Consider the following 20,353-nt stretch of genomic DNA (forward strand, 5'->3'; position numbering starts at 1 on the left):
GCGGAATCAATATCAATAAACAGCCAAAAGTCGATGCTCCGCTTCGTCCCCGGAACGGAACGACAACAGAACCCGAAAAAGCATGAAAAGCAAGTAAAACGAGAGTAACGGCAACGTTATGGGCAACAAGATCGCGCGAACGACACAAGTATCGGCGTCGGAATACTACCTACACGACCTGCCGTCGTCGTACAATCTAGTCCTGAAGGAGGTGTTGGGCCGAGGCCGGTTCTTTAAGTCCATTCTCTGTTCCAACGAGAAAGATTGTACGTGGATGCTTGGAAAACCCAACCCCACACGCCACATGATCATAAGCAAGCCTACTCAAAATTAAAATATCCGAATTCGAAACGTGAATACTTTTTTTCACAAATACGTTTCGCGGAATCAATTTCAATAAACAGCCAAACGTCGATGCTCCGCTTCGTCCCCGGAACGGAACGACAACAGAACCCGAAAAAGCATGAAAAGCAAGTAAAACGAGAGTAACGGCAACGTTATGGGCAACAAGATCGCGCGAACGACACAAGTATCGGCGTCGGAATACTACCTACACGACCTGCCGTCGTCGTACAATCTAGTCCTGAAGGAGGTGTTGGGCCGAGGCCGGTTCTTTAAGTCCATTCTCTGCAAGCACGACGAAGGCCTAGTCCTCGTCAAGGTCTATTTCAAGCGCGGCGATTTCATCGATCTCACAGACTACGAACGCCGTCTCTCTCAGATCAAAGAGATTTTCCGTGCCCTTGACCACCCTCACGTTTGGCCTTTCCAGGTCCTAAATTCTCTCTCTTAAAATTTCAATTCACACCTAATTATTGAAAACAGAGTTCTGGTGCTCACTTCAGTTTGTATTAGATAATTGTAATTGTAGGATTTTTTTTTTTTTTTTTTTTAAGGGTTTTGGAGGTTGTGCTGTGAAGAATTTTGAAATATTATTAGCAGCATTATTGTTTGAAACTCAAAATGGTAGTGTTCTTTTGCAGTTTTGGCAAGAAACAGATAAAGCAGCTTATCTATTGAGGCAGTACTTCTTCAATAATTTGCACGATCGATTAAGTACTCGGCCTTTCCTCAGTCTCGTCGAGAAGAAGTGGTTGGCTTTTCAGGTTTTTTTTTCTCACACTCAAACATTGCATTCTAAGTGTTTATGTGGGTTCGGTTAGCTCAATGTCCTTGAATAAGGGACCTGGGATTGAATGCCGCCTACGCCAAAAAAGAACTGATTGGTTTGTGTGTGTGTGTGTGTATATATGTTTGATAAATAACGGAATTGTATTAATCAAAAGTCCAGGTACACCGGGGGTGTACATGGATAACAGTACGTCAAACACATAAATTACAAGGATCAAGCATTTCTAAAAAATTAGAACAAGGAAAAAGATTAAAGGAAGAACTCCACTCCAGCAAGGTGTGAAGAAGAAGAGAATTAAATTCTGAAATAGACCGTTCCTTCCCTTCGAAACATCTTGAGTTGTGTGTATATATGTATATATAAGTTTTTAATGGATACAATTTGTCTCAGCAATTTTATTTCCTTGGGTGTGCAGTTACTTCTTGCTGTTAAACAGAGCCATGAGAAAGGAGTTTGCCATGGTGAGTTGTTTGTTGAAGGAATCCACGTGGAGTACGATGTTATGTTGTTTTTGTGATCATATGTTGGTTTTTATTTCTGTTAATTTTGTTTATCGTCATAGGTGACATTAAGTGTGAGAATGTGCTGGTCACTTCTTGGAATTGGCTTTACCTTGCTGACTTTGCATCCTTCAAACCAACTTACATTCCCTATGATGACCCTTCGGATTTTTCCTTTTTCTTTGACACTGGAGGAAGAAGACTCTGTTATCTTGCACCTGAGGTTGGTTCTTATTCATTTATGTTTATACTCACTTGATGTTGTTTTGCTCCTCAAAATGCTATATGCTGATTGATTTTTGACTTAGAAACTATGATTCATGTTCAGTCACTTGTAATGACTAATGAGCCATCATCTATGATTTTCATATGCTGTGGTTTAGCAACTTTGTATGGCTTTATTGTTATGTCTCTTTTTATTTTGATATTTTGCTGCTTGATAAAACTAAGTTGATATTACTTTTGAGTGTATGGTTTTCTTTGAAGAAAGAGGGTTAAAGAGATAAAGGAGACAACTATACTTATTAAAATAAAAAAGAAAAGAACATGAGAGAAGAGAAATATAGGCCCTGTTTGTTTCAAAAAAAACATTTTCTGGAAAAAGTTTTCCGATGTTTACAGTTTAGCAAAACATGGTCAACGAAAAACTATGCCTTTTTGTATCAAAATAAGAGCAGAAAATATTTTCAGAATCACAACGGTTAAAATAACCCTTCTCTCTCTCTCTCTCTCTCTCTCTTCCCCTCCCCTCCTTAATTTGAAGTCCTTTGTCTCTCTGCCTCCCCCATCTCCCTTGATCCTCCTTTGTCTTTCATCATTGCTGATCCCTTCCCCCTGCTACCAGATCTGTCACATCACTGCCCTTGTCATGTCGCTGCCTCTATCTTTCCCCTTTGATCTTTAATGCCCTCATTTTCTCTACATCCGTCATCTCTCTCTACCCTTCTCGTCTCTCCTCTTCAACTGCCTCTTACCCTGCCATCGAAATCTGCTCTCAAACTCCTAAACCCCCCATTACTCTCTCTCTAATATCTCTCATTACAGAGGCCCCACGCTGATCTGTGGAATTTGAAAACCAATTTGTTTAGTTTTTTGCCAAAGGTAATATCACTCCGCATGTTCCTAATAATTTGTATAGTTTGTTTTGGGTATGTTGGTTTTTGGATCTGGGTGTTGAGTTGTTGAATATAATTGTGGGGCTTTTCTTTGAGTGTAAATTTTATGCAGGACTGGTTTTTTGTGTTGGTTGGGTGAGTGTAAATTTACTAAAGAACCAATTTGTTGTATTATTAGTATTTAGAATTGCAAGAAAATATTATTGATTTGCTATGAGTGCCAAATATTGAAAAATGTTTTCTAACTCATTTTTAAGGTTGCAACCAAACAGGAAAACAAGTTCGGTTTTCAAACTTATGTTTCAAGAAAACTAGTTGTTTTTCAAAAAACCATTTTCTGCCAAAACAAATGGAGCGTTATACAATAAAACAATTTAGGGCTTGGGGGGGGGGGGTTCTAAATGTATAAGACAAGGTTGAGAAAAAGAGAAAAAACTCTTCTTCAAATTTCTATCAATTGTCATCCATTTATCCCTTTTTTTTTTGTCACAATAAAGTGTTATACATAAATAAGCCATGTAGAATGCCAACTGATATATCAAGTTAATAGGATAGTTTTTTTTAGTAAAAAAAGGTTATTTGGATCATTATATTATTTGTTGAAATGCCTAGAAATTCTAAAAAGGGGAAAATTATAGAAACTTGAATAAGACACTACAGCCATATGATGATGATGAAAACTTTCAAAAATAATAACCATAAAAGAAAAGAAAAAAAGGACTATATTATAACTCAATTTACTTCTGTAGGTCACATTGGATTGTGTGTTAGACTGTTAGGTTGGATCCAATTGCAAGATCAGGCTGTATTTTATAGAAACTTGTTTACGTTAGTGCAATTAATTGCTGTTTGCTGGCAGTCATTTGCTAATTTCCTGTAATAGAAGTTTGCCAATGAAGTTTTATCCAGTCTTCAATTCTGAATAAGATGATTGGATAATTGATGGTTTCCAATCTTGCTCAATTTTCAGAGATTTTATGAGCATGGAGGTGAGATGCAGGTTGCACAAGATGCACCTTTAAGGCCATCTATGGATATTTTTGCTGTAGGGTGAGAATTCTCTGTCTTGAGCACCTCTACAATGTTTTAAAATTTCAATTTTGACAGCAGAAGAAATGCTGAGATCACGAATGTAAAATTTTATTATTAGATATATCAATGTCAAATTTATTGAGAAGTTATACATATCTATGAATTTGCTTGTAGCATAAGGTTATTTATTTATAGTATGTGAATTAAATATCAAAAGTGATTACAAGCAGTTATAATAATATCTGTATATATAATTGGAATAGACATTTTTAATGTCCACATTTTTATACTTCCAAATATAACCCTATTACCAAATTGAAAGTGATTTAACAATAAGTTAGATTAAGGAAACAAAGTTAAATTGAGAAATTTAAAATTATTCACCAAATTCTCCTCCCACTAACAACCCCACACAGATGCCTGCATAAATAAGTAACATTCTCAAAATAAAATATTGAACAGAAAAGGTTTTTTTTTTTTTTTTTTTTTTTGTTGTTGTTGAGAAAAAGGTAAAAGTAAAAAAAATTCAAATTACATAAATTAGGGCACACTTTTTACACTTAAACTATAACTGCTTGCAGTTATGACTTAGAATTGAAAAAGAAGAGTCTTTGAACTCACGTGAAGTGTGTGTGAAAGCCTACAATGATGAACTTGCAGCTTAATAATAATGGTATAGTAATCACCTTCTTACCTTTTTACATTCAGAGGTTGAGCTTGATGAGCAAGCATTTATATGTATTTGATAATGAAAGCCTATAATGACTGTTAGAGAGTTGCGCTAGATTTCTTGTTTGAAAATTTTCTTGCCACTAGTTAGGATAAACTAAAACACAACTATTTATTTTTTGGTTCCACAAGTTTCATTCACTTCTTCTTTATTGGGGGGATGGGAGTTTTCCTTTGTGTCTCTATTCTTCAACATTACAAAATAGGAGATTTAGGTGGCTGTTTTTACAATTTACACACTAATGAATGAAGTTTATTTTTGTTTTGGCCACTTGAATGCGAAAATGATATATCGTGTTTTTTCAGATCTCTTTTTTGGTGTGAATAACATGAGATCTCCCACTCTGCTCTCTCTCTTTTCTGAGCTGCACTTATCGAATTACTGTTTCAGGTGTGTCATTGCAGAGCTTTTCCTTGAGGGTCAACCGCCATTTGAACTCTCCCAACTTCTTGCTTATCGCAGAGGTCAATATGATCCTAGCCAACATCTTGAGAAGGTAGTCTCTCTCTCTCCTCTTGTCTAATTTATACTTTATTTTGGAGCCATAATTTTTTATTTTATATTATCATGTTGTACCTCTAGCCCCAACCTTAATTTTTTAGCCTTGCCTTCATTCTAATATTGCATTATAGTTGATCAATGTCACTCCTTACTGGTGTCTGTATATCTATGGTCTGTTTCTCTTACCTTCTTTATGTTGTCTGCCCTTCATGCTCAATGATTAGCCATTTGTTGTCTGTGCAGATCCCTGATTCTGGAATCCGCAAGATGATACTACATATGATTCAGCTGGAACCAGAGTCACGACTTTCTGCTGAAAGCTACCTGCAGGAATATGCGGATGTTGTGTTTCCAAGCTACTTCTCCCCATTCCTGCATAATTTCTACTGCTACTGGAATCCTCTTCATTCTGATATGAGGGTAAACAACTATTATATATAACATGTAAAATGAATTTTAAGATCTCAACCTTTTGCTACTTATTGCAACTCACATATGGTGCCTTGCTTTCATGTAATTATTATACATAGGTTGCATTGTGCCAGAGAGTTTTCCCAGAGATACTTAAGCAAATGATGGACACTAGGTCATCTGAGGAGACTGGTAGTGGACTCTGTACGCCTTCTAACAGTACTAGTGGTAAGCTGTCGCAAGAGATGGTTGCGAAGCAAAATGTCAATTTGACAAAGGGCTCATTTAGAAAGAGAGAGGACATAGAGAAAGGTTTAACTCGTGATCAATTTGAACTTCTGCTTGGGGATGCGCCCAATTCTTTGTTTTCCCAAAATCTTAAAACTTGTGGGATGCAATCTTCCGGTGACCTGCTTCAGACTATCTCCAATGCATTTAGGAGAAATGATCATCCCTTTCTGAAAAAGATTACGATGAACGATTTGAATACGTTGATGTCTGAGTATGACAGCCAATCAGATACCTTTGGAATGCCCTTTTTACCATTGCCTGAAGATAGTATGAGATGTGAGGGTATGGTTCTGATTGCCTCTCTTCTTTGCTCCTGCATACGAAACGTCAAGTTACCTCATTTGAGGAGGGCAGCTGTACTCTTACTCAAGTCTTCTGCACTATATATTGATGATGAGGATCGGTTGCAGCGAGTGCTTCCATATGTTATTGCAATGCTTTCGGATCCAGCAGCAATTGTTCGTTGTGCTTCCTTGGAAACTTTGTGTGATATTCTGCCTTTAGTCCGAGATTTCCCCCCAAGTGATGCAAAAATTTTTCCAGAGTACATTCTTCCAATGCTTTCCATGCTTCCTGATGATCCAGAGGAAAGTGTGAGGATATGTTATGCCAGCAATATTGCTAAGCTGGCACTAACTGCCTATGGTTTCTTGATTCACTCAATAAGCATGAGTGAGGCAGGGGTTCTTGATGAATTGACCTTAACAGAGAAGCCATTGGCATTGTCTAATGAGGCATCTGGACGACTACAAAGGATAAATAGCGATGCACAATTAGCACAGCTGAGGAAGTCCATTGCAGAGGTCGTTCAAGAACTAGTTATGGGTCCAAAGCAGACACCAAATATCAGGAGAGCGCTCCTTCGGGACATTGGCAATCTATGCTGCTTCTTTGGCCAGAGGCAAAGTAATGACTTTCTGTTGCCCATCCTACCTGCTTTTCTAAATGATCGAGATGAGCAGCTACGGGCAGTTTTCTATGGGCAAATTGTGTACGTATGCTTCTTTGTAGGCCAAAGAAGTGTGGAGGAATATCTTTTACCTTATATTGAGCAGGCTTTAAGTGATGCAACAGAAGCTGTAATTGTTAATGCTTTGGATTGCTTGGCCATTCTATGTAGAAGTGGTTTCTTGCGGAAGAGGATACTACTTGAGATGATAGAGCGTGCCTTTCCGTTGTTATGTTATCCCAGTCAATGGGTACGAAGGTCAGCTGTCACTTTCATTGCTGCTAGCAGTGAGACCTTAGGTGCAGTAGATTCCTATGTTTTCCTTGCTCCACTTATTCGGCCTTTCCTCCGTAGACAACCAGCATCTTTGGCTTCTGACAAGGCTCTTCTTCTATGTTTAAAACCTCCAGTTGCAAGACAAGTATGTTATCAAGTTTTAGAAAATGCCAGGAGTTCAGATATGTTGGAGAGACAGAGAAAAATTTGGTACAACTCATCACCTCATTCTAAACAATGGGAAAGCATGGATATACTCAAGAGAGGGTCAGGGAAGAGCTGGCCCAATAACCAACAAAGTCCTGATGGTGAAAAACCTGTTGGCAATGCATTGCAACAGCCACAACTGACTGAATCTGATGATGGTGAGGCTAATTCTAGAGGCATGGGAAATTTAATGAGTAATGCTTGTAGCACAGTTGATGTTCGAGATCCCCTATCCTCAGAAAAGTTGAAATTTTCAGGCTTTATGTTGCCACAGGTTAGTGGTGTGAGTAGTTTTATATGTGATAAATCATCAGAAGGCATACCGCTGTACTCCTTTAGCTTGGACAGGCGGGCAGTTGGAATTCCTCCTGCTGGGTCTGATTCTCCATTACAAGTAAATTCCCCAGGAATTGGTTCATCATCAATGCCTTGGATGGATCCTGTAAATAAATCATTTAGTTTGGCTAGTTCAGTTCCAGCTCCTAAGCTTGTTTCAGGCTCATACAGCATCAGCAGCGGCTCGAAACAGTTCCACAGAGTGGTACATGAACCAGAAGGCAGAGAAAATGATCAAGTGGCTTATGTCAATAGCAAATTTCAAGAGATTGGATCATCTAGCATAATAAAAGGCAGTTCTATTACTGTGGAAGATGCCTCCACTTCAACTGATATAACAGGATTGCCAACTTTCGCACGAACATCATCAATTCCAGATTCAGGTTGGAGGCCAAGAGGGGTGCTAGTTGTGCACCTCCAGGAGCATCGTTCTGCGGTTAATGATATAGCCATATCAACTGATCATAGTTTCTTTGTGAGTGCATCTGATGATTCCACTGTCAAGGTTTGGGATTCAAGAAAATTGGAAAAGGACATCTCATTTAGGTCGAGGCTAACTTATCACTTGGAGGGAAGCCGAGCACTGTGCAGTGCAATGCTTCGGGGCTCTGCTCAAGTTGTTGTTGGAGCATGTGATGGCACGATACATATGTTTTCTGTTGATTACATTTCTAGAGGCCTTGGTAATGTTGTTGAGAAGTACTCAGGTATTGCTGACATAAAAAAGAAGGATATCAAGGAAGGTGCTATACTCAGCCTTCTTAACTACTCTGCTGATAGTAGTTTCAGTCAGATGGTTATGTTTAGCACCCAAAATTGTGGGATCCATCTGTGGGATACAAGAAAAAACTCCAGCTCATGGACATTAAAAGCAACTCCGGAGGAGGGCTATGTGTCTTCTTTGGTAACAGATCCTTGTGGGAATTGGTTTGTTTCAGGATCTTCAAGAGGTGTGCTTACACTTTGGGATCTGAGGTTCCTTATACCTGTGAATTCATGGCAGTATTCTCTTCCATGCCCCATTGAGAAGATGTGTCTTTTTGTACCTCCTCCAAATTCCTCTGCATCTACTACTGCAAGACCCCTTATTTATGTTGCTGCTGGTTGCAATGAAGTTTCTCTTTGGAATGCAGAAAATGGGAGCTGCCACCAGGTACATGGGGTTTATTTCTAATAATTGTTTATTAAAAAAAAAGTGTGATTGCATTGCATGAGTCAGGAGTTCCCATAATCTCCTATAGTGGCTCACATAGTAACTATAGAACAAATCTTTTTCTCCCCCAACCAAAAAGAAAAAGAGAATGAAAGATTCAAGTAAAGATAAAAGCAATAGTGTAGTTTTGGTGGAAAAGCTAAGTTGAATTGTTGGAGATCTAAAGTTCAACAGAAATTGATTGATAATATCCTGTATGCTTTCTCTAGGATGGAGTATGGATTGCCCCCAAAAAGTGAATCATCAATACATAGTCCATCTTTTCTTCAACTATTTTAAGCAGTTGGTAATTCCATATAAACTAAAATTTGCCAAATCTTCACAAGTCTGGGACTAGAGCCCTGTACTCATTGAATTTACTTCAGTGACCTTGTTAAGTTACAAATGGATATACTAAAAGGCAGTAATTTTGGCAAGATAAAGAAGATGAGCATAGCATGTGCCACCTCCTTGACTTAATAATTGTGTGAAGTGTTACTTAGAAATAATGTACGGATGACAAAGTTGACTATATATTGATGGAACTATGAAGTACCTCTTGCTTTAAGAATGATGAAGGTGCACATTCATGTTTCATTATAGGGGCTCTTGGTTTTCACTGCTTATAGTGGCATAAAACACTCTGGATTACTATCTCTTGTATTATTGACTTGTTGATTTGATCAATCTTTACCTAATTAAATTTGGTTTCACAATATTCAACTTTTGTTTTAGGTACTGCGGGTGGCTAACTATGATAGTGATGTGGAAATGTATGATGGGCATTGGGCCTTGGCTAGACCCTCTAGTAAGTCAAATTCTAGACCAGATCTCAGACGAAATGTTAATCCGAGGTACCGAGTTGATGAGCTGAATGAACCTCCCCCTCGTCTTCCTGGTATCCGTTCATTGCTTCCCTTACCTGGGGGTGATTTGTTAACTGGGGGTACTGACTTGAAGATACGTCGATGGGATCATCACAGGTTTGTAAATAACTTCTGATCTTGTTTGCTTGTTTTCATGAGATTTCTGTGATTGAATTGACTTTAATTGTTGATGTTACAGTCCTGACCGAAGTTACTGTATCTGTGGGCCGAACTTGAATGGAGTTGGGAATGATGATTTCTATGAAGCAAGATCGAGTTTTGGTGTGCAAGTTGTGCAGGTAAGTTTTATGTTTCTGTTCAATTGTGTACTGAAATTAATATTTGACTAATATGGTATGTTTTCTTTTTGGGATTTAGGAAATAGCTTGTGCTTTGCCCTTTTTTTTTTGGGTCAGAATCTAGTCAAACTTTTTTATTTGCATCTCCACCCTATGATTCTCTTATCGTCCTACCTTTCTAGGTGCTTGTTTTATGACAATTGTGGATCAAACTATGCTCATTTCTTGTGAAGTATTTGTTGCTTTCAATTCCTTAACTTGTTTATCAGGAAATTGAAAATTTTCTTAATTTTATGAAACTCATGCAATTATAGCTTGTGATGCTAAACTTAGTGCTTTTCTTTGGGTATATAGGAGACAAGGAGACGACCGCTAACTAGTAAGTTGACAGCAAAAGCAGTTCTTGCAGCTGCTGCCACCGACTCTGCTGGTTGCCATCGTGACTCCGTTCTCTCTCTAGCTTCTGTCAAGTTGAATCAGAGATTTTTAATATCGAGCTGTAGAGATGGGGCTGTCAAGGTTTGGAAGTAAATGACTTAAGCATACATAGTGAGTTTTTGTACATATTTAGTGCCAATGCTAGTTGAAATTGTATATTGTATTCTAAGACTAAAAGCATGGATTCTCTTGCATAAAATTCAAATTATACCTGTCTGATTTGTATAGCGTGTAAGCATGTAGGATTAGTTAGCAGTTTTTGTTGTTTGACGACGGCTTTCTTTTGTTTTTATGATATTTTAATTTGAATGCTTCAAGTTAAAATGGTGTCATTCTCAGCTTCTGTAAGATATTTATCCTGATTCAATTGTACCTTTTTCTTTTATATGGGAAGTTCCATTGCCATGATATCTCCTGTTCTGTTGACTTGAGCTTTGTTTATCTTAGTAATCTGAGAAATTATGGATTGTCTAAATTACAATGCTGTGCTTCCTTCATAAAAAAAAAAAAATATTATAGCATTTGGAAAGATGGGGTTTGCACGATATTCTTTATTGGCATATAAGTATGCAAGATAACAGTTTTGACCTGGAAAAAATAATACATTGAACTGTCATTTTGGAGATGTGCTTTAACCTTAAGATTTGGCGTAGTTACTTGTCTGCCTAAGACAATTACTTTTTATTTTTTATTTTTTATTTTATTTTTATTTTTTTACAAGTAAGAAAGATGTATATTCAAAAAATTACTCTATGCAAAGAAGCACAAAAGCACAAAGCATAAAGATTACAGAAAAGAGAGAAATGCAAAAACAAAGAAAAGAAACTAATTACAAAGAAAAAGAGAACTAAGAAACAAAGGGAGAGATTCACTAGATGTCAGTCCCCAAACCCTAGACCAATCAAAAAGGGAACTAGTAAAAAGGGCAAGCAACTGGTCATCGGATCTAAGTCCTCAAAGTCTGCCGGTTGCGTTCCCTCCAAATACACCACATCAAACACAATGAAACTAAATTCCAAATGTTAAATGAATGCTTCTCCAACCAATTCCACTAACTAAAAATGAAATTTGCAACTGATCTTGAGAGAACCCATGAAATCTCAAAAGTTCTAAAGACAAAACTCCACAAATGATGAGCCTTCTCACAATGTAGCAAGAAATGATCCACTATCTCCCTACAGCAGTGACACATGATGCACCAATTAATGAAATCAAAACCCCTTCTCTGCAAATTATCACTTTTGAGAACCCTATTCCAAGCTACTGTCCAAACAAAGAAAGAGATACACCGGAGTACTTTAACCTTCCAAATACCTTTCCAGGGAAAAACAATGGAAGAAGAACCACGCAACTTATGATAAAATGAACGGATACTGAAATTTCCATTCTTCGTCAACTTCCATCTCATACGATCACCATCATCCGTTGAAGGTAAATTTGTTGCCAAGAAACGAAAGAAATCACCCACCAATGTCACTTCCCAATCATTAGGGCCCCGAATGAAATGAACATCCTAACTTCTCCTATCCCCCGCTCCTTGCCTTATCAAAGAAGAGTCAACAGAGGCTGCTCTGTTAGTAGCAAAATTGTATAAGACCGAAAAAGCCAAATGGAAAGGAAGATCCCCACACCACCAATCTGTCCAAAATTTCACTCTATTTCTTGCAAGTGTCTGTAATGCAGGAGTATAACCAAAAGTTATTTCAATATTTCATTTTAAATTTTCAGTGGATAATTTCAGATTGTAACATAGTTATTTGTTTAGTTTGGATTGGTATTTGAGTTTGGTTAGGATTAGTAGTTTATCATTATCATTTGTTTAGGATTATTGGATTAGTATTTGAGATTGTTTAGGATTATCAGATTAGTATTTTAAATTGTTTAGGATTTGTTTAGGAGTATTTATCTTTACCTTTGTGATTCGTGGAAGCTGCATATAAAGCTCTAGATGATTTCTTTTGGAACATATTATTATTATTATTATTGTTGAGATTATTTTCATTGATTTGTTTGGTGGTGATTCCAAACACCTTAGGTGGGAAGCCTAAGGTTCTACGGTAGGACTAATCTAGGTGGGAAGCCTAAGTTGTCCTGTATCAGTCTATTTGTCTCTTATTTAATAGGTGGTTTTTTTATGCAACTCTTTCAAAAGATGACATTAGAATGGGAGTATATATTGTGCCCAAAGTTGAGTAAGGTGTTTTGTTCCCAATGTAGGAGATGCGTCTTTTTGGAAGTGTGTGCCTGTTGTAAGAATGGGGGACCTTGAGAATTTTGAGCCACTCCTGTTGGCCTTTTGCTTTGGCCGTGTCATTTGTGGGATTAATAATATGTGAATGGTCAAATAATCCCCATAAAGCTGGTTAAGTTTTCTTAGGGTTTCAAGTGAAAGTAGCCTAAAATCTTTTTCTTTTTCTTTGAAATATAAGTAATTTTGGCCCCAAGGGGAGGGGAAAGGGAAGATTTGATCCCCAGTCGATTGTGCTAACCCCTTGATGTGGAATTAACCTAGATGCTAAGTGAGCCATGTTAAGTTCTTCTGGCTGTGTTGTGTTCTTTGGATTTTTCGTTTCTTCTCTCTATCTCCCCCCAGAGGAACCACTAACTGAGAGTATGATGGAATCATCTTAGATGCTCTGGTCATGCACAACATAAGAATAAGACTGAGGAAAGCAAAGACAACAAGGGATGCCTCTAAAAGGAATAATTTTGATTTCCCCCAGTTGTAGAAGAAAAGTATATCATGAAAGTGGAAGGAACTACATGGAAAAGAGGAAGGCTGATGAGAGTCTCATTCAAAGGTGGTAAGAAAAACCATGGTAATCTATGATAAAAATAAATTAGCCCAATATGGAGGGACACATTTTGATTCGTGCAGTTGAGGCAATACGTTAGGAACTTGGGATTTAAGGTTGAGTTCAAGTGAGCCATGTAAAGTTCTTCTGGCTGTGTTGTGTTCTTTGGGTTATTCCCCACATGGCCCCACATCCACCCTGATCTAAAGACTGTTGTGGCTAAGATGAGGGTGTTGAGATTGTGATTGGTACTGAAGATGAGTTAGAAATAATGCAATAATAAGAAACTAGAGTTACCACTAAGTGAGAGTATGGTGCAATCATCTTACATGCTCTGGTCATGTGCAACATAAGACTGAGGAATGCATCTGATAAAAGGAATTATTTTGATTTTCCCCTGTTGTACCAGAAAATTATATCATGAAAGTGCAAGGAGCTATACGGACAAGAGGAAGGCTAATTTAAAAATAAAATTATCCCTATATGGTTACGTATCATGTTTTGATTCATGCAGTTGAGAGAATTCATTAGGAGCTAGGGATATAAGGTTGAATGTCAATGTCGGTTTCATTGTTCATTAGGAGCTTCAGAAAACTACAATAGTCAGCAGAGATTTATAAGTTGGCTTCAATTCAATTAAGTGCATTAAGGTACCACTAAATGAGAACATGATGTGAGATTCATTTAAGATGATTTGCTTGTGCACAACACAATACTTAGGTGATAAGGGGATTTTTTTGGGCCCTAGTGCCAAATACTGATATTATATGCATGGAAGAAGCTACAAGGACAAGATGAAGGCCAAAAGAATGGGGGTTGAGGTAGTAAGATGAGACCTGATAGCATATGACCAAGTGCGTAGTCCTAGTTAAATTTTGATGAAACTTGGGATTGGGACTGATCAAGTCTTGAAATAAAACTAGGCCATGCTAGAGAATTTGCATGAAACTTCATTTTTTTAAATTGATTCTAACAAAATATTATTTGAATTAGGACTTGCAGTAGTGATGGATTATCTGTAGCAAGATTTGGAGAAACAATAATATGATTAGTGATAAATCACCAGTTGTCCTGAAAGCATTAGCAAATGGTGAATTTAATCATTTAACTATTATTTTGACACACTCTTGCGTGTAGGGCCTATATTTCTCCTTAATAAATGGGACCCAAAATGTGGGATTTTTAACCTTTTTATTTTTAAATTTAAATAATGGGAAGTAGAGTGGAGAATAGCGTTTGAACTCAAGACCACCCATTCTGACACCATGATAAATTACCAGTTGTCAGAGAATTTTAGGTTGTTCAGAAATGATGAATTTAATCATTTAACCATTATTCTAACAATCAAATTAATAAATGACAAGGATATTTGCCTCTGAGTTTTATTACTATCCATGACGTGCACGACCTTGAGGACTGAATATATCAGTACATATTCATGTTAGTTCACCATTGAGGACTAGTGAAGCATGTTTAACAGCTCGAGAGACTCGCCAAACTTCATGTTGTATTGCACGCCATGAATCTGCAGTATTCAGGTTCTTTGCCTTCTCTATTGCATCATCTATCCCAGGGAAGGTTTTAGATCCATAGTCATCGTGCTTTGAGGGCCCATAAATCTGTAAAATGCAAAATAATAAATTTGATCACGTTCTGTAATTATAACATTAATGCAAGATATTCACTGGGGTCGAATCTTTTCAATTTAATATCTGGGGAAATTGCTTTTATGTTGAGTTTTTGAAAAATATAGTTATCGTGAAAGATGTAGTAATAAAGCCAACAAAAGAACTACGGAAGTAAGTTTGGTTAAGGATTCATATGTTGATTAAGAGAAACATACCAAATGCTTATACCAGGACCTTCCAAAGAGTCCATCTTGGTCTGTAAATGCGCGCTCTGCCATCATTAATCTATCATTCAACTCTCTCACCTTCAAATGATCTTTATTCCACATTGATGTCCAACCTTTTCCTTCCATTATTTCCTAGAGAATCATAGTTCAAGTTTCTGATAAATGTGGAATGTTATTATTAAATGCAATATATAGAAATGCAAGTTTATACCTTTCTCTGGTTGTTCATTGTGGTGGCTGCTTTATGGAGCTCCTCTATGGACTTGAACAGAGGATTTAGGCTTATGTCTGTTTCTGAGATCTCATCTTTCAAGTCCTTTGTGCTTTTCTGTTAGTTCAGGATTAAATTCATTGTGTTTATGTCTGCCCCTAAATCTCTATGATAATCAATTGTATTCCATAACACTGCATGTAATGATTTTCTTCCCATTTAATATTGTGATACCTGGAGCTCCTTTGCATAGGAGAGATAGTTGAAGGGCAAAAACTCCTCATCTGCTAACCAAAGAGCTACTAAACCCCAAACACTTCCCACTGTTTTTCATAAATTTGATAGAAAATAAAGCTTTAGGCTCTTGGATTAAGATATAGATGTTGTTAGTTGATCCAGAATTCAATACAAATTCATTCAAAAAAATGTTTCTTTTCAATTCTTGAACACGAACTGGCTTAGTGAGAACTGAAGTAGTAAAAACTAAAATACGAATTGGAAAAACTGACTATTATCATGTTTTGCTAACACTCTTGAGTGCCTTTTTGTTTGTTTTCACTCCTCCTGGTGTATAATAGAATTTTCCAGACTCAATAGGCAATCATTAAAGAGTGCTTCAAATGCAATTTTTTGACTTGTGAAGGAAATCCAGATTGGGTTGGGTGTTGGTAAATAACAACTTTATGGCTCACCTGCAACATGTCTATGAAACATTGGATCCCCAAAATTTTCCATCCAGACAAAGTCATCGTACATTGAGTGGTATACAGGGTATCCTGCATTTGGGAACAAGTAATAACAATTCATTGCTAAGCCATGAAAGTTCCAAAAGGCACTCTGCCTTGTTATATTAACTTACATATTTCTTAAGGATAAAACGTTCTGCCATTTTGAAGCTTACTAAAGTAACAGTCTTTAGTCTTTTTTATTTTTATTTTTTTGGTTGCTAAATAACTGTTTTTATTCTCTTACTACAGTAGTGAACATCATTGGTAAGTTAATGTGATAAGATTATGGTTGTGCGTTAGTTCAATGTTAGTTTTGACTTGTGATTCATAAGATAGTTTTCCATTCCTTCCACTCACACGCTGCCAAGCATGCTTTCATTTCCCTCTATTCAAAGCAAACAAGAACTTTTACATACTTGATTTTGAAAGTTACAAAGTGTTATATTTGCCTTCACACTGTATTTAGCATCTCTTTGCTTGTTTTAGCTGGTGGTTGTTACGAATCGGTTGGATACCTTTGCTGGATTTTCATCATATCATACTTGATTTTGAAATTAATGCTTTGTTTTGCTTTACTTGGTGAAAGAACTTTTACATTTGAACCTTTTAAATTATTGATTTCTTTATTCTAAGAAGTACATTCATAGTTGCTTCCTTTAGAATAAAAATGGCCTATATGTGCATATGTGCATGTGTGCATGCGTCACCTTACAAACTAAAGGATGATGTCCAAAGATTAAAAATATTGTGCTTGTACATAACACTTTTTCGTTGTAATTCTTTAGACTTCTTTGTGTTCATTGTACATGAAGTAGTCTTTTTTCATTGACATTTTTCTTTACTTATTTAAATTTTTTTTAAAAAAATCGTGCTTGTTACCTCCTCCAAAAAACATTGCAGCTGCTGGAATTCCTACATGTTGCACAAAAGCTGCGAAATCTGATCCTCCATCTCCTAACCTACCAATCTTTGTATAGAAAGTACAGGTTAATGAGCACCAATTATTTAACTAGATACGTTTCAAGGTTTGATGAAAGTTGTCTCCTATGTGTGATCTATCTGTGCGGTAATATGATGCTAGACTTGGGAATTATTTATCAAAATTGGATGGCTTGAAACAAAGTAAGTTGCAGTTTTTAAGGGTCACTGCAATGCAGTTCAGTTCGTTTCATAAAAAATTAATATGAAATCTTGAAGTCAAGGTGGTGGTGTAAGGCATTTGTATTTTGCTTACCAGGGGAGAATTTCTGGAATCAACCCATGAATCATAAATAGTTTGTGACGAGTTCTCTGGGTCTTGAACCTTCAAATCAATTACAAGTTCAATAGAGATGTGTGAGATAATGGCAGCAACAGAGAGAAGATTTCTTTTGACATGAAGCAGGAGAAAATATTTAAATCTAGATTAACTCTATAGTTTTGACTGGCATCTTATATGTTTCTGCAGCTGCTAGTGCCCATCTGTATGGCCAGGAGTTGTGATATCAGAAGTATCAGCTCTTGGTATGGATTCTGTAATTGCTGCTTTCAAAATTGGCTTATGCTTACTTATCAAAAAAAAAAAAAAAAATTGGCTAATGCTTACTGTTGCTGGTTTTCCTATTATTCACTTTTGAGATACCTGTTGAGTTGCTCGTTTGAGCAGTTCATCAAGCTGGGGCGTTGCAGAGGCATGGAATACTGGTCCAGCTACTCCGCAGTCAACATTCAAATAGGCAACAGCCCTTGAAGCTAGCATTTCTCTGTTCTCTTCTACCCATTCAGTGGATCCTACCTGGATATGGTGCTTAGGTTAAATTTCTATTGTGTGTGTGTGTGTGTGTGTGTGTGTTAGAGAGAGAGAGAGAGAGAGAGAGAGGGAGAGGGAGAGAGAATGACCAGGCCATATTCTTCAGCGTCCCAATTGCATAAGACAATTGTTCTTCGAGGTTTCCATCCTTTTTTTTGCAGCTTCCCCAGTCTTTCTGCAACCTACGGTTAAGTATCAAAATCAGGTGGTGCTGTTTTGGTGATTATTCCTCATTAGTAGATACTGGATAAGGACATTTTGTACCTCTAGCAATGCTGCGGTGCCACTATTGGGATCAACGGCTCCAAATGTCCATGCATCCCGATGATTACCCAGAATGACAAATCTACAGATAATCGTAACATTTGTGACTTAACCATTGCAAGTTAGGCTTCATTACTCCCATTGAGATATTGATTAAAACAAGTTAATATGTTTTACCGCTCTAATTTTTCAATTAATTTTTAAATGTCATTCAAAGTTAAGTGAAATAGTAAACAGATCTGAAACGTTTGAAATGCAGTTAATCCTTTTGTGGAACAAGCTATATTGCAAAAATTGGTGAACACAACCGATTCATGAAGATTTTCTTCTTTTGGACCAAAAACAGGCAAGGGGTGGAAACTGTACCACAAAAGAAAAGTGTACCTAATAAGAAGGTAGTTGTCAATTTGTCCTGTTCTGTTTTGTTGAGTTACTAAATCATGAGCACTATGCACGTTTTCTTTAGAGTGATGCATATTGAAATTGAAGTGCAAGAATGAGCTAATATCTGCTGTTTATGAAAATTTTTGGACATACCGATCAGGCTCTTCAGCTCCTTCAATTATACCAATGACATTCTGAATAGTCTCTATGATTTGATTTCCCTGGAAAAAAACACCCCTCAGTAACTAGTCTGATTTTAGTTATAGGGCTGGATTGGACGTTGGTAGAATGTGCACAAGAATAGAGAATGGTACTTAAAAAACCTAAATCTTAGTTTGAACTTACAGTGTAACTGAGATTGATAAACCCTGGCCCTGGTCCAACCCTGTAAGTAGGCGCATCTATGCTTCCTTGCCAATCCTCATGGGCAACATCTCCACCAACCGATCTCAAGATTGTTTCACCATCTGCCCCAGATATTGGCAAGGAAGGTATAAGTGGAACATCCCCTCCTTCCTCTACTTCCTCTTCAGATAACCTTTCACAGTCTCCAGTGCTTGCCCATCCAGGTGTAGTAGGGTCGCCGATCCCATTATAAACTGTTCCCACCTGAACCCCACTTGGTGGCATCCACTTCTCATCTGGGAACCACCTTGTATCCCCTCCTCCACCACCATAGTCTTTCCTATCTGTATACAACAATGCCCCAATAGCACCTTCTTCGTACGCATTCTTGACTATGTTTCCTCTGTATATTTCTCCATACGTTGCCAAAACAATTGTACCTGATACATTCACACCCATTTTTTTCAGTGTCAAGTAGTCTACTATGCGTCCATAGTTCACATAAACCACTAGTCCGGAGACAGTGCCTGACTTTGCATATGCATGGAAAGTAGGCTGAACTTCATCTGCTACATCTGCATATGGATCACCATCATAAATTTCTTGACGAAGATTGAAGGTTGTGGGTGTCTCTGGAGGTGGTGGTATTAGTGTTAGGGAACGGGAAGAAGGGTAGGTTAGAGAAACCTCATAGGATGCTATGTGAGATTTGATATTGCTGGAGGTGAAGATGGATAAAACGTAGACTGCAGCCTCTGCGTTTGCCTCAGAACCTGCAACGTGGGGCCGGCGAGTGAGGGTGTGTAAATGATGTGATATTGAGGTGTTGTCGGATAGAGAGGATATGTAGAGGGAGTGGTAGAAAGATTTTGGAGGAGGAGGAGAAATGAGGAGGAAGGTGAAAGAGGTGGCTAAGCCTAGGAAGATGGTGGTGGCTGTTTTCAACATGGGGCTTAGTCTTCCCCTGTATTTTGAGAGAGAAAAGTCTTATGGTGAGTGCAAATTTTGTTGTTGTGGAGCTTTTCTTGAGGTGGGATTTCGAATGTGTGTGGAGTAATTTACTTGGATATATATATATATATATTTATAATTATTATCACTTTACGATCAAACACATAATCTTAAAATGAATTATAACTGATGTTTCCATTATCATTATCATTAAAGATAGTATATGATGTCCTCTGTTTTTGTCTTCCTCATAATTGATTTCTGATTGAGACGAATTCCAACCTTTAATTCTTTATCATTTTTAGCAATGTTAAACCATAATTTATTATTATTATTTATAATTAGTTGAAATGATTAGTAAAACGTCATTTTCATATGATTTAATCATTGCTACCATTTTTATTTTGCACTAACCCCATTATGTCATTTGGCCAAGTTAGACTTATCACTTATTATTATTATTATTTATTTATCCTACCCTCCTTTCGGATGATGAGGCTACAGTGAAGATATTGTAAAATATAAAGAAAGATTATAAATGATGTTATAATTATTCTCTAGTTTTATCTATATCTCATATTTGATTGAAAATCTTTAATTTTAATAAGTATGCATAGTACTGCGTGCCCCACTTACATTTAAAATTACTAGTAAAAGACAATTTAGACATGAAACTACGCACAGATCATCAGCGAAGGGATGTGGGAACCGAAAGAAACAAAGCAGTTATTAAGTTAGGGGGCAATGGGGTTTTGC

At 37.2% G+C, this 20,353-nt stretch overlaps 2 protein-coding genes across 2 annotated transcripts; one reads left to right on the forward strand and one right to left on the reverse strand.

Annotated features, from left to right (window-relative positions):
- The first annotated feature begins 325 nt into the window (after nucleotides 1-325).
- LOC112039233 (serine/threonine-protein kinase VPS15) lies at nucleotides 326-10,683 on the forward strand. Its single transcript, XM_024072086.2, has 11 exons — nucleotides 326-772; nucleotides 984-1,106; nucleotides 1,548-1,593; nucleotides 1,695-1,855; nucleotides 3,718-3,797; nucleotides 4,900-5,005; nucleotides 5,254-5,430; nucleotides 5,541-8,633; nucleotides 9,408-9,655; nucleotides 9,738-9,837; nucleotides 10,192-10,683. Exons 1-11 carry the CDS (start codon nucleotides 500-502, stop codon nucleotides 10,366-10,368), a joined length of 4,584 nt encoding a protein of 1,527 aa, XP_023927854.2. The 5' UTR covers nucleotides 326-499; the 3' UTR covers nucleotides 10,369-10,683.
- Nucleotides 10,684-14,361: 3,678 nt separating this feature from the next.
- On the reverse strand, nucleotides 14,362-19,713 carry LOC112039273 (probable glutamate carboxypeptidase LAMP1). The gene is made up of 12 exons (XM_024072128.2): nucleotides 18,647-19,713; nucleotides 18,455-18,522; nucleotides 17,918-17,999; nucleotides 17,743-17,835; nucleotides 17,486-17,638; nucleotides 17,099-17,167; nucleotides 16,744-16,831; nucleotides 15,829-15,912; nucleotides 15,371-15,459; nucleotides 15,137-15,253; nucleotides 14,914-15,057; nucleotides 14,362-14,689 (listed from the first exon to the last, which is right to left on the reverse strand). Exons 1-12 carry the CDS (start codon nucleotides 19,592-19,594, stop codon nucleotides 14,507-14,509), a joined length of 2,118 nt encoding a protein of 705 aa, XP_023927896.2. The 5' UTR covers nucleotides 19,595-19,713; the 3' UTR covers nucleotides 14,362-14,506.
- Nucleotides 19,714-20,353: the final 640 nt, after the last annotated feature.

Source organism: Quercus suber, unplaced genomic scaffold (genome assembly GCF_002906115.3).
Source record: "Quercus suber isolate HL8 unplaced genomic scaffold, Cork oak 2.0 scaffold_8, whole genome shotgun sequence".
Taxonomy (NCBI): domain Eukaryota; kingdom Viridiplantae; phylum Streptophyta; class Magnoliopsida; order Fagales; family Fagaceae; genus Quercus; species Quercus suber.

Bases quoted from the DNA above. Each gene is read 5' to 3' on its own strand.
- LOC112039233 (XM_024072086.2), top strand. From the start codon at position 500: ATGGGCAACAAGATCGCGCGAACGACACAAGTATCGGCGTCGGAATAC. The intron at 9,656-9,737 runs GTTTGTAAATAA...TTGATGTTACAG, and splicing joins CGTCGATGGGATCATCACAG to TCCTGACCGAAGTTACTGTA. The intron at 9,838-10,191 runs GTAAGTTTTATG...TTGGGTATATAG, and splicing joins TTGGTGTGCAAGTTGTGCAG to GAGACAAGGAGACGACCGCT.
- LOC112039273 (XM_024072128.2), bottom strand. From the start codon at position 19,594: ATGTTGAAAACAGCCACCACCATCTTCCTAGGCTTAGCCACCTCTTTC. The intron at 17,836-17,917 runs GTACAAAATGTC...ACTTAACCGTAG, and splicing joins GCACCGCAGCATTGCTAGAG to GTTGCAGAAAGACTGGGGAA. The intron at 15,460-15,828 runs GTGAGCCATAAA...TATGAAAAACAG, and splicing joins GTTTCATAGACATGTTGCAG to TGGGAAGTGTTTGGGGTTTA.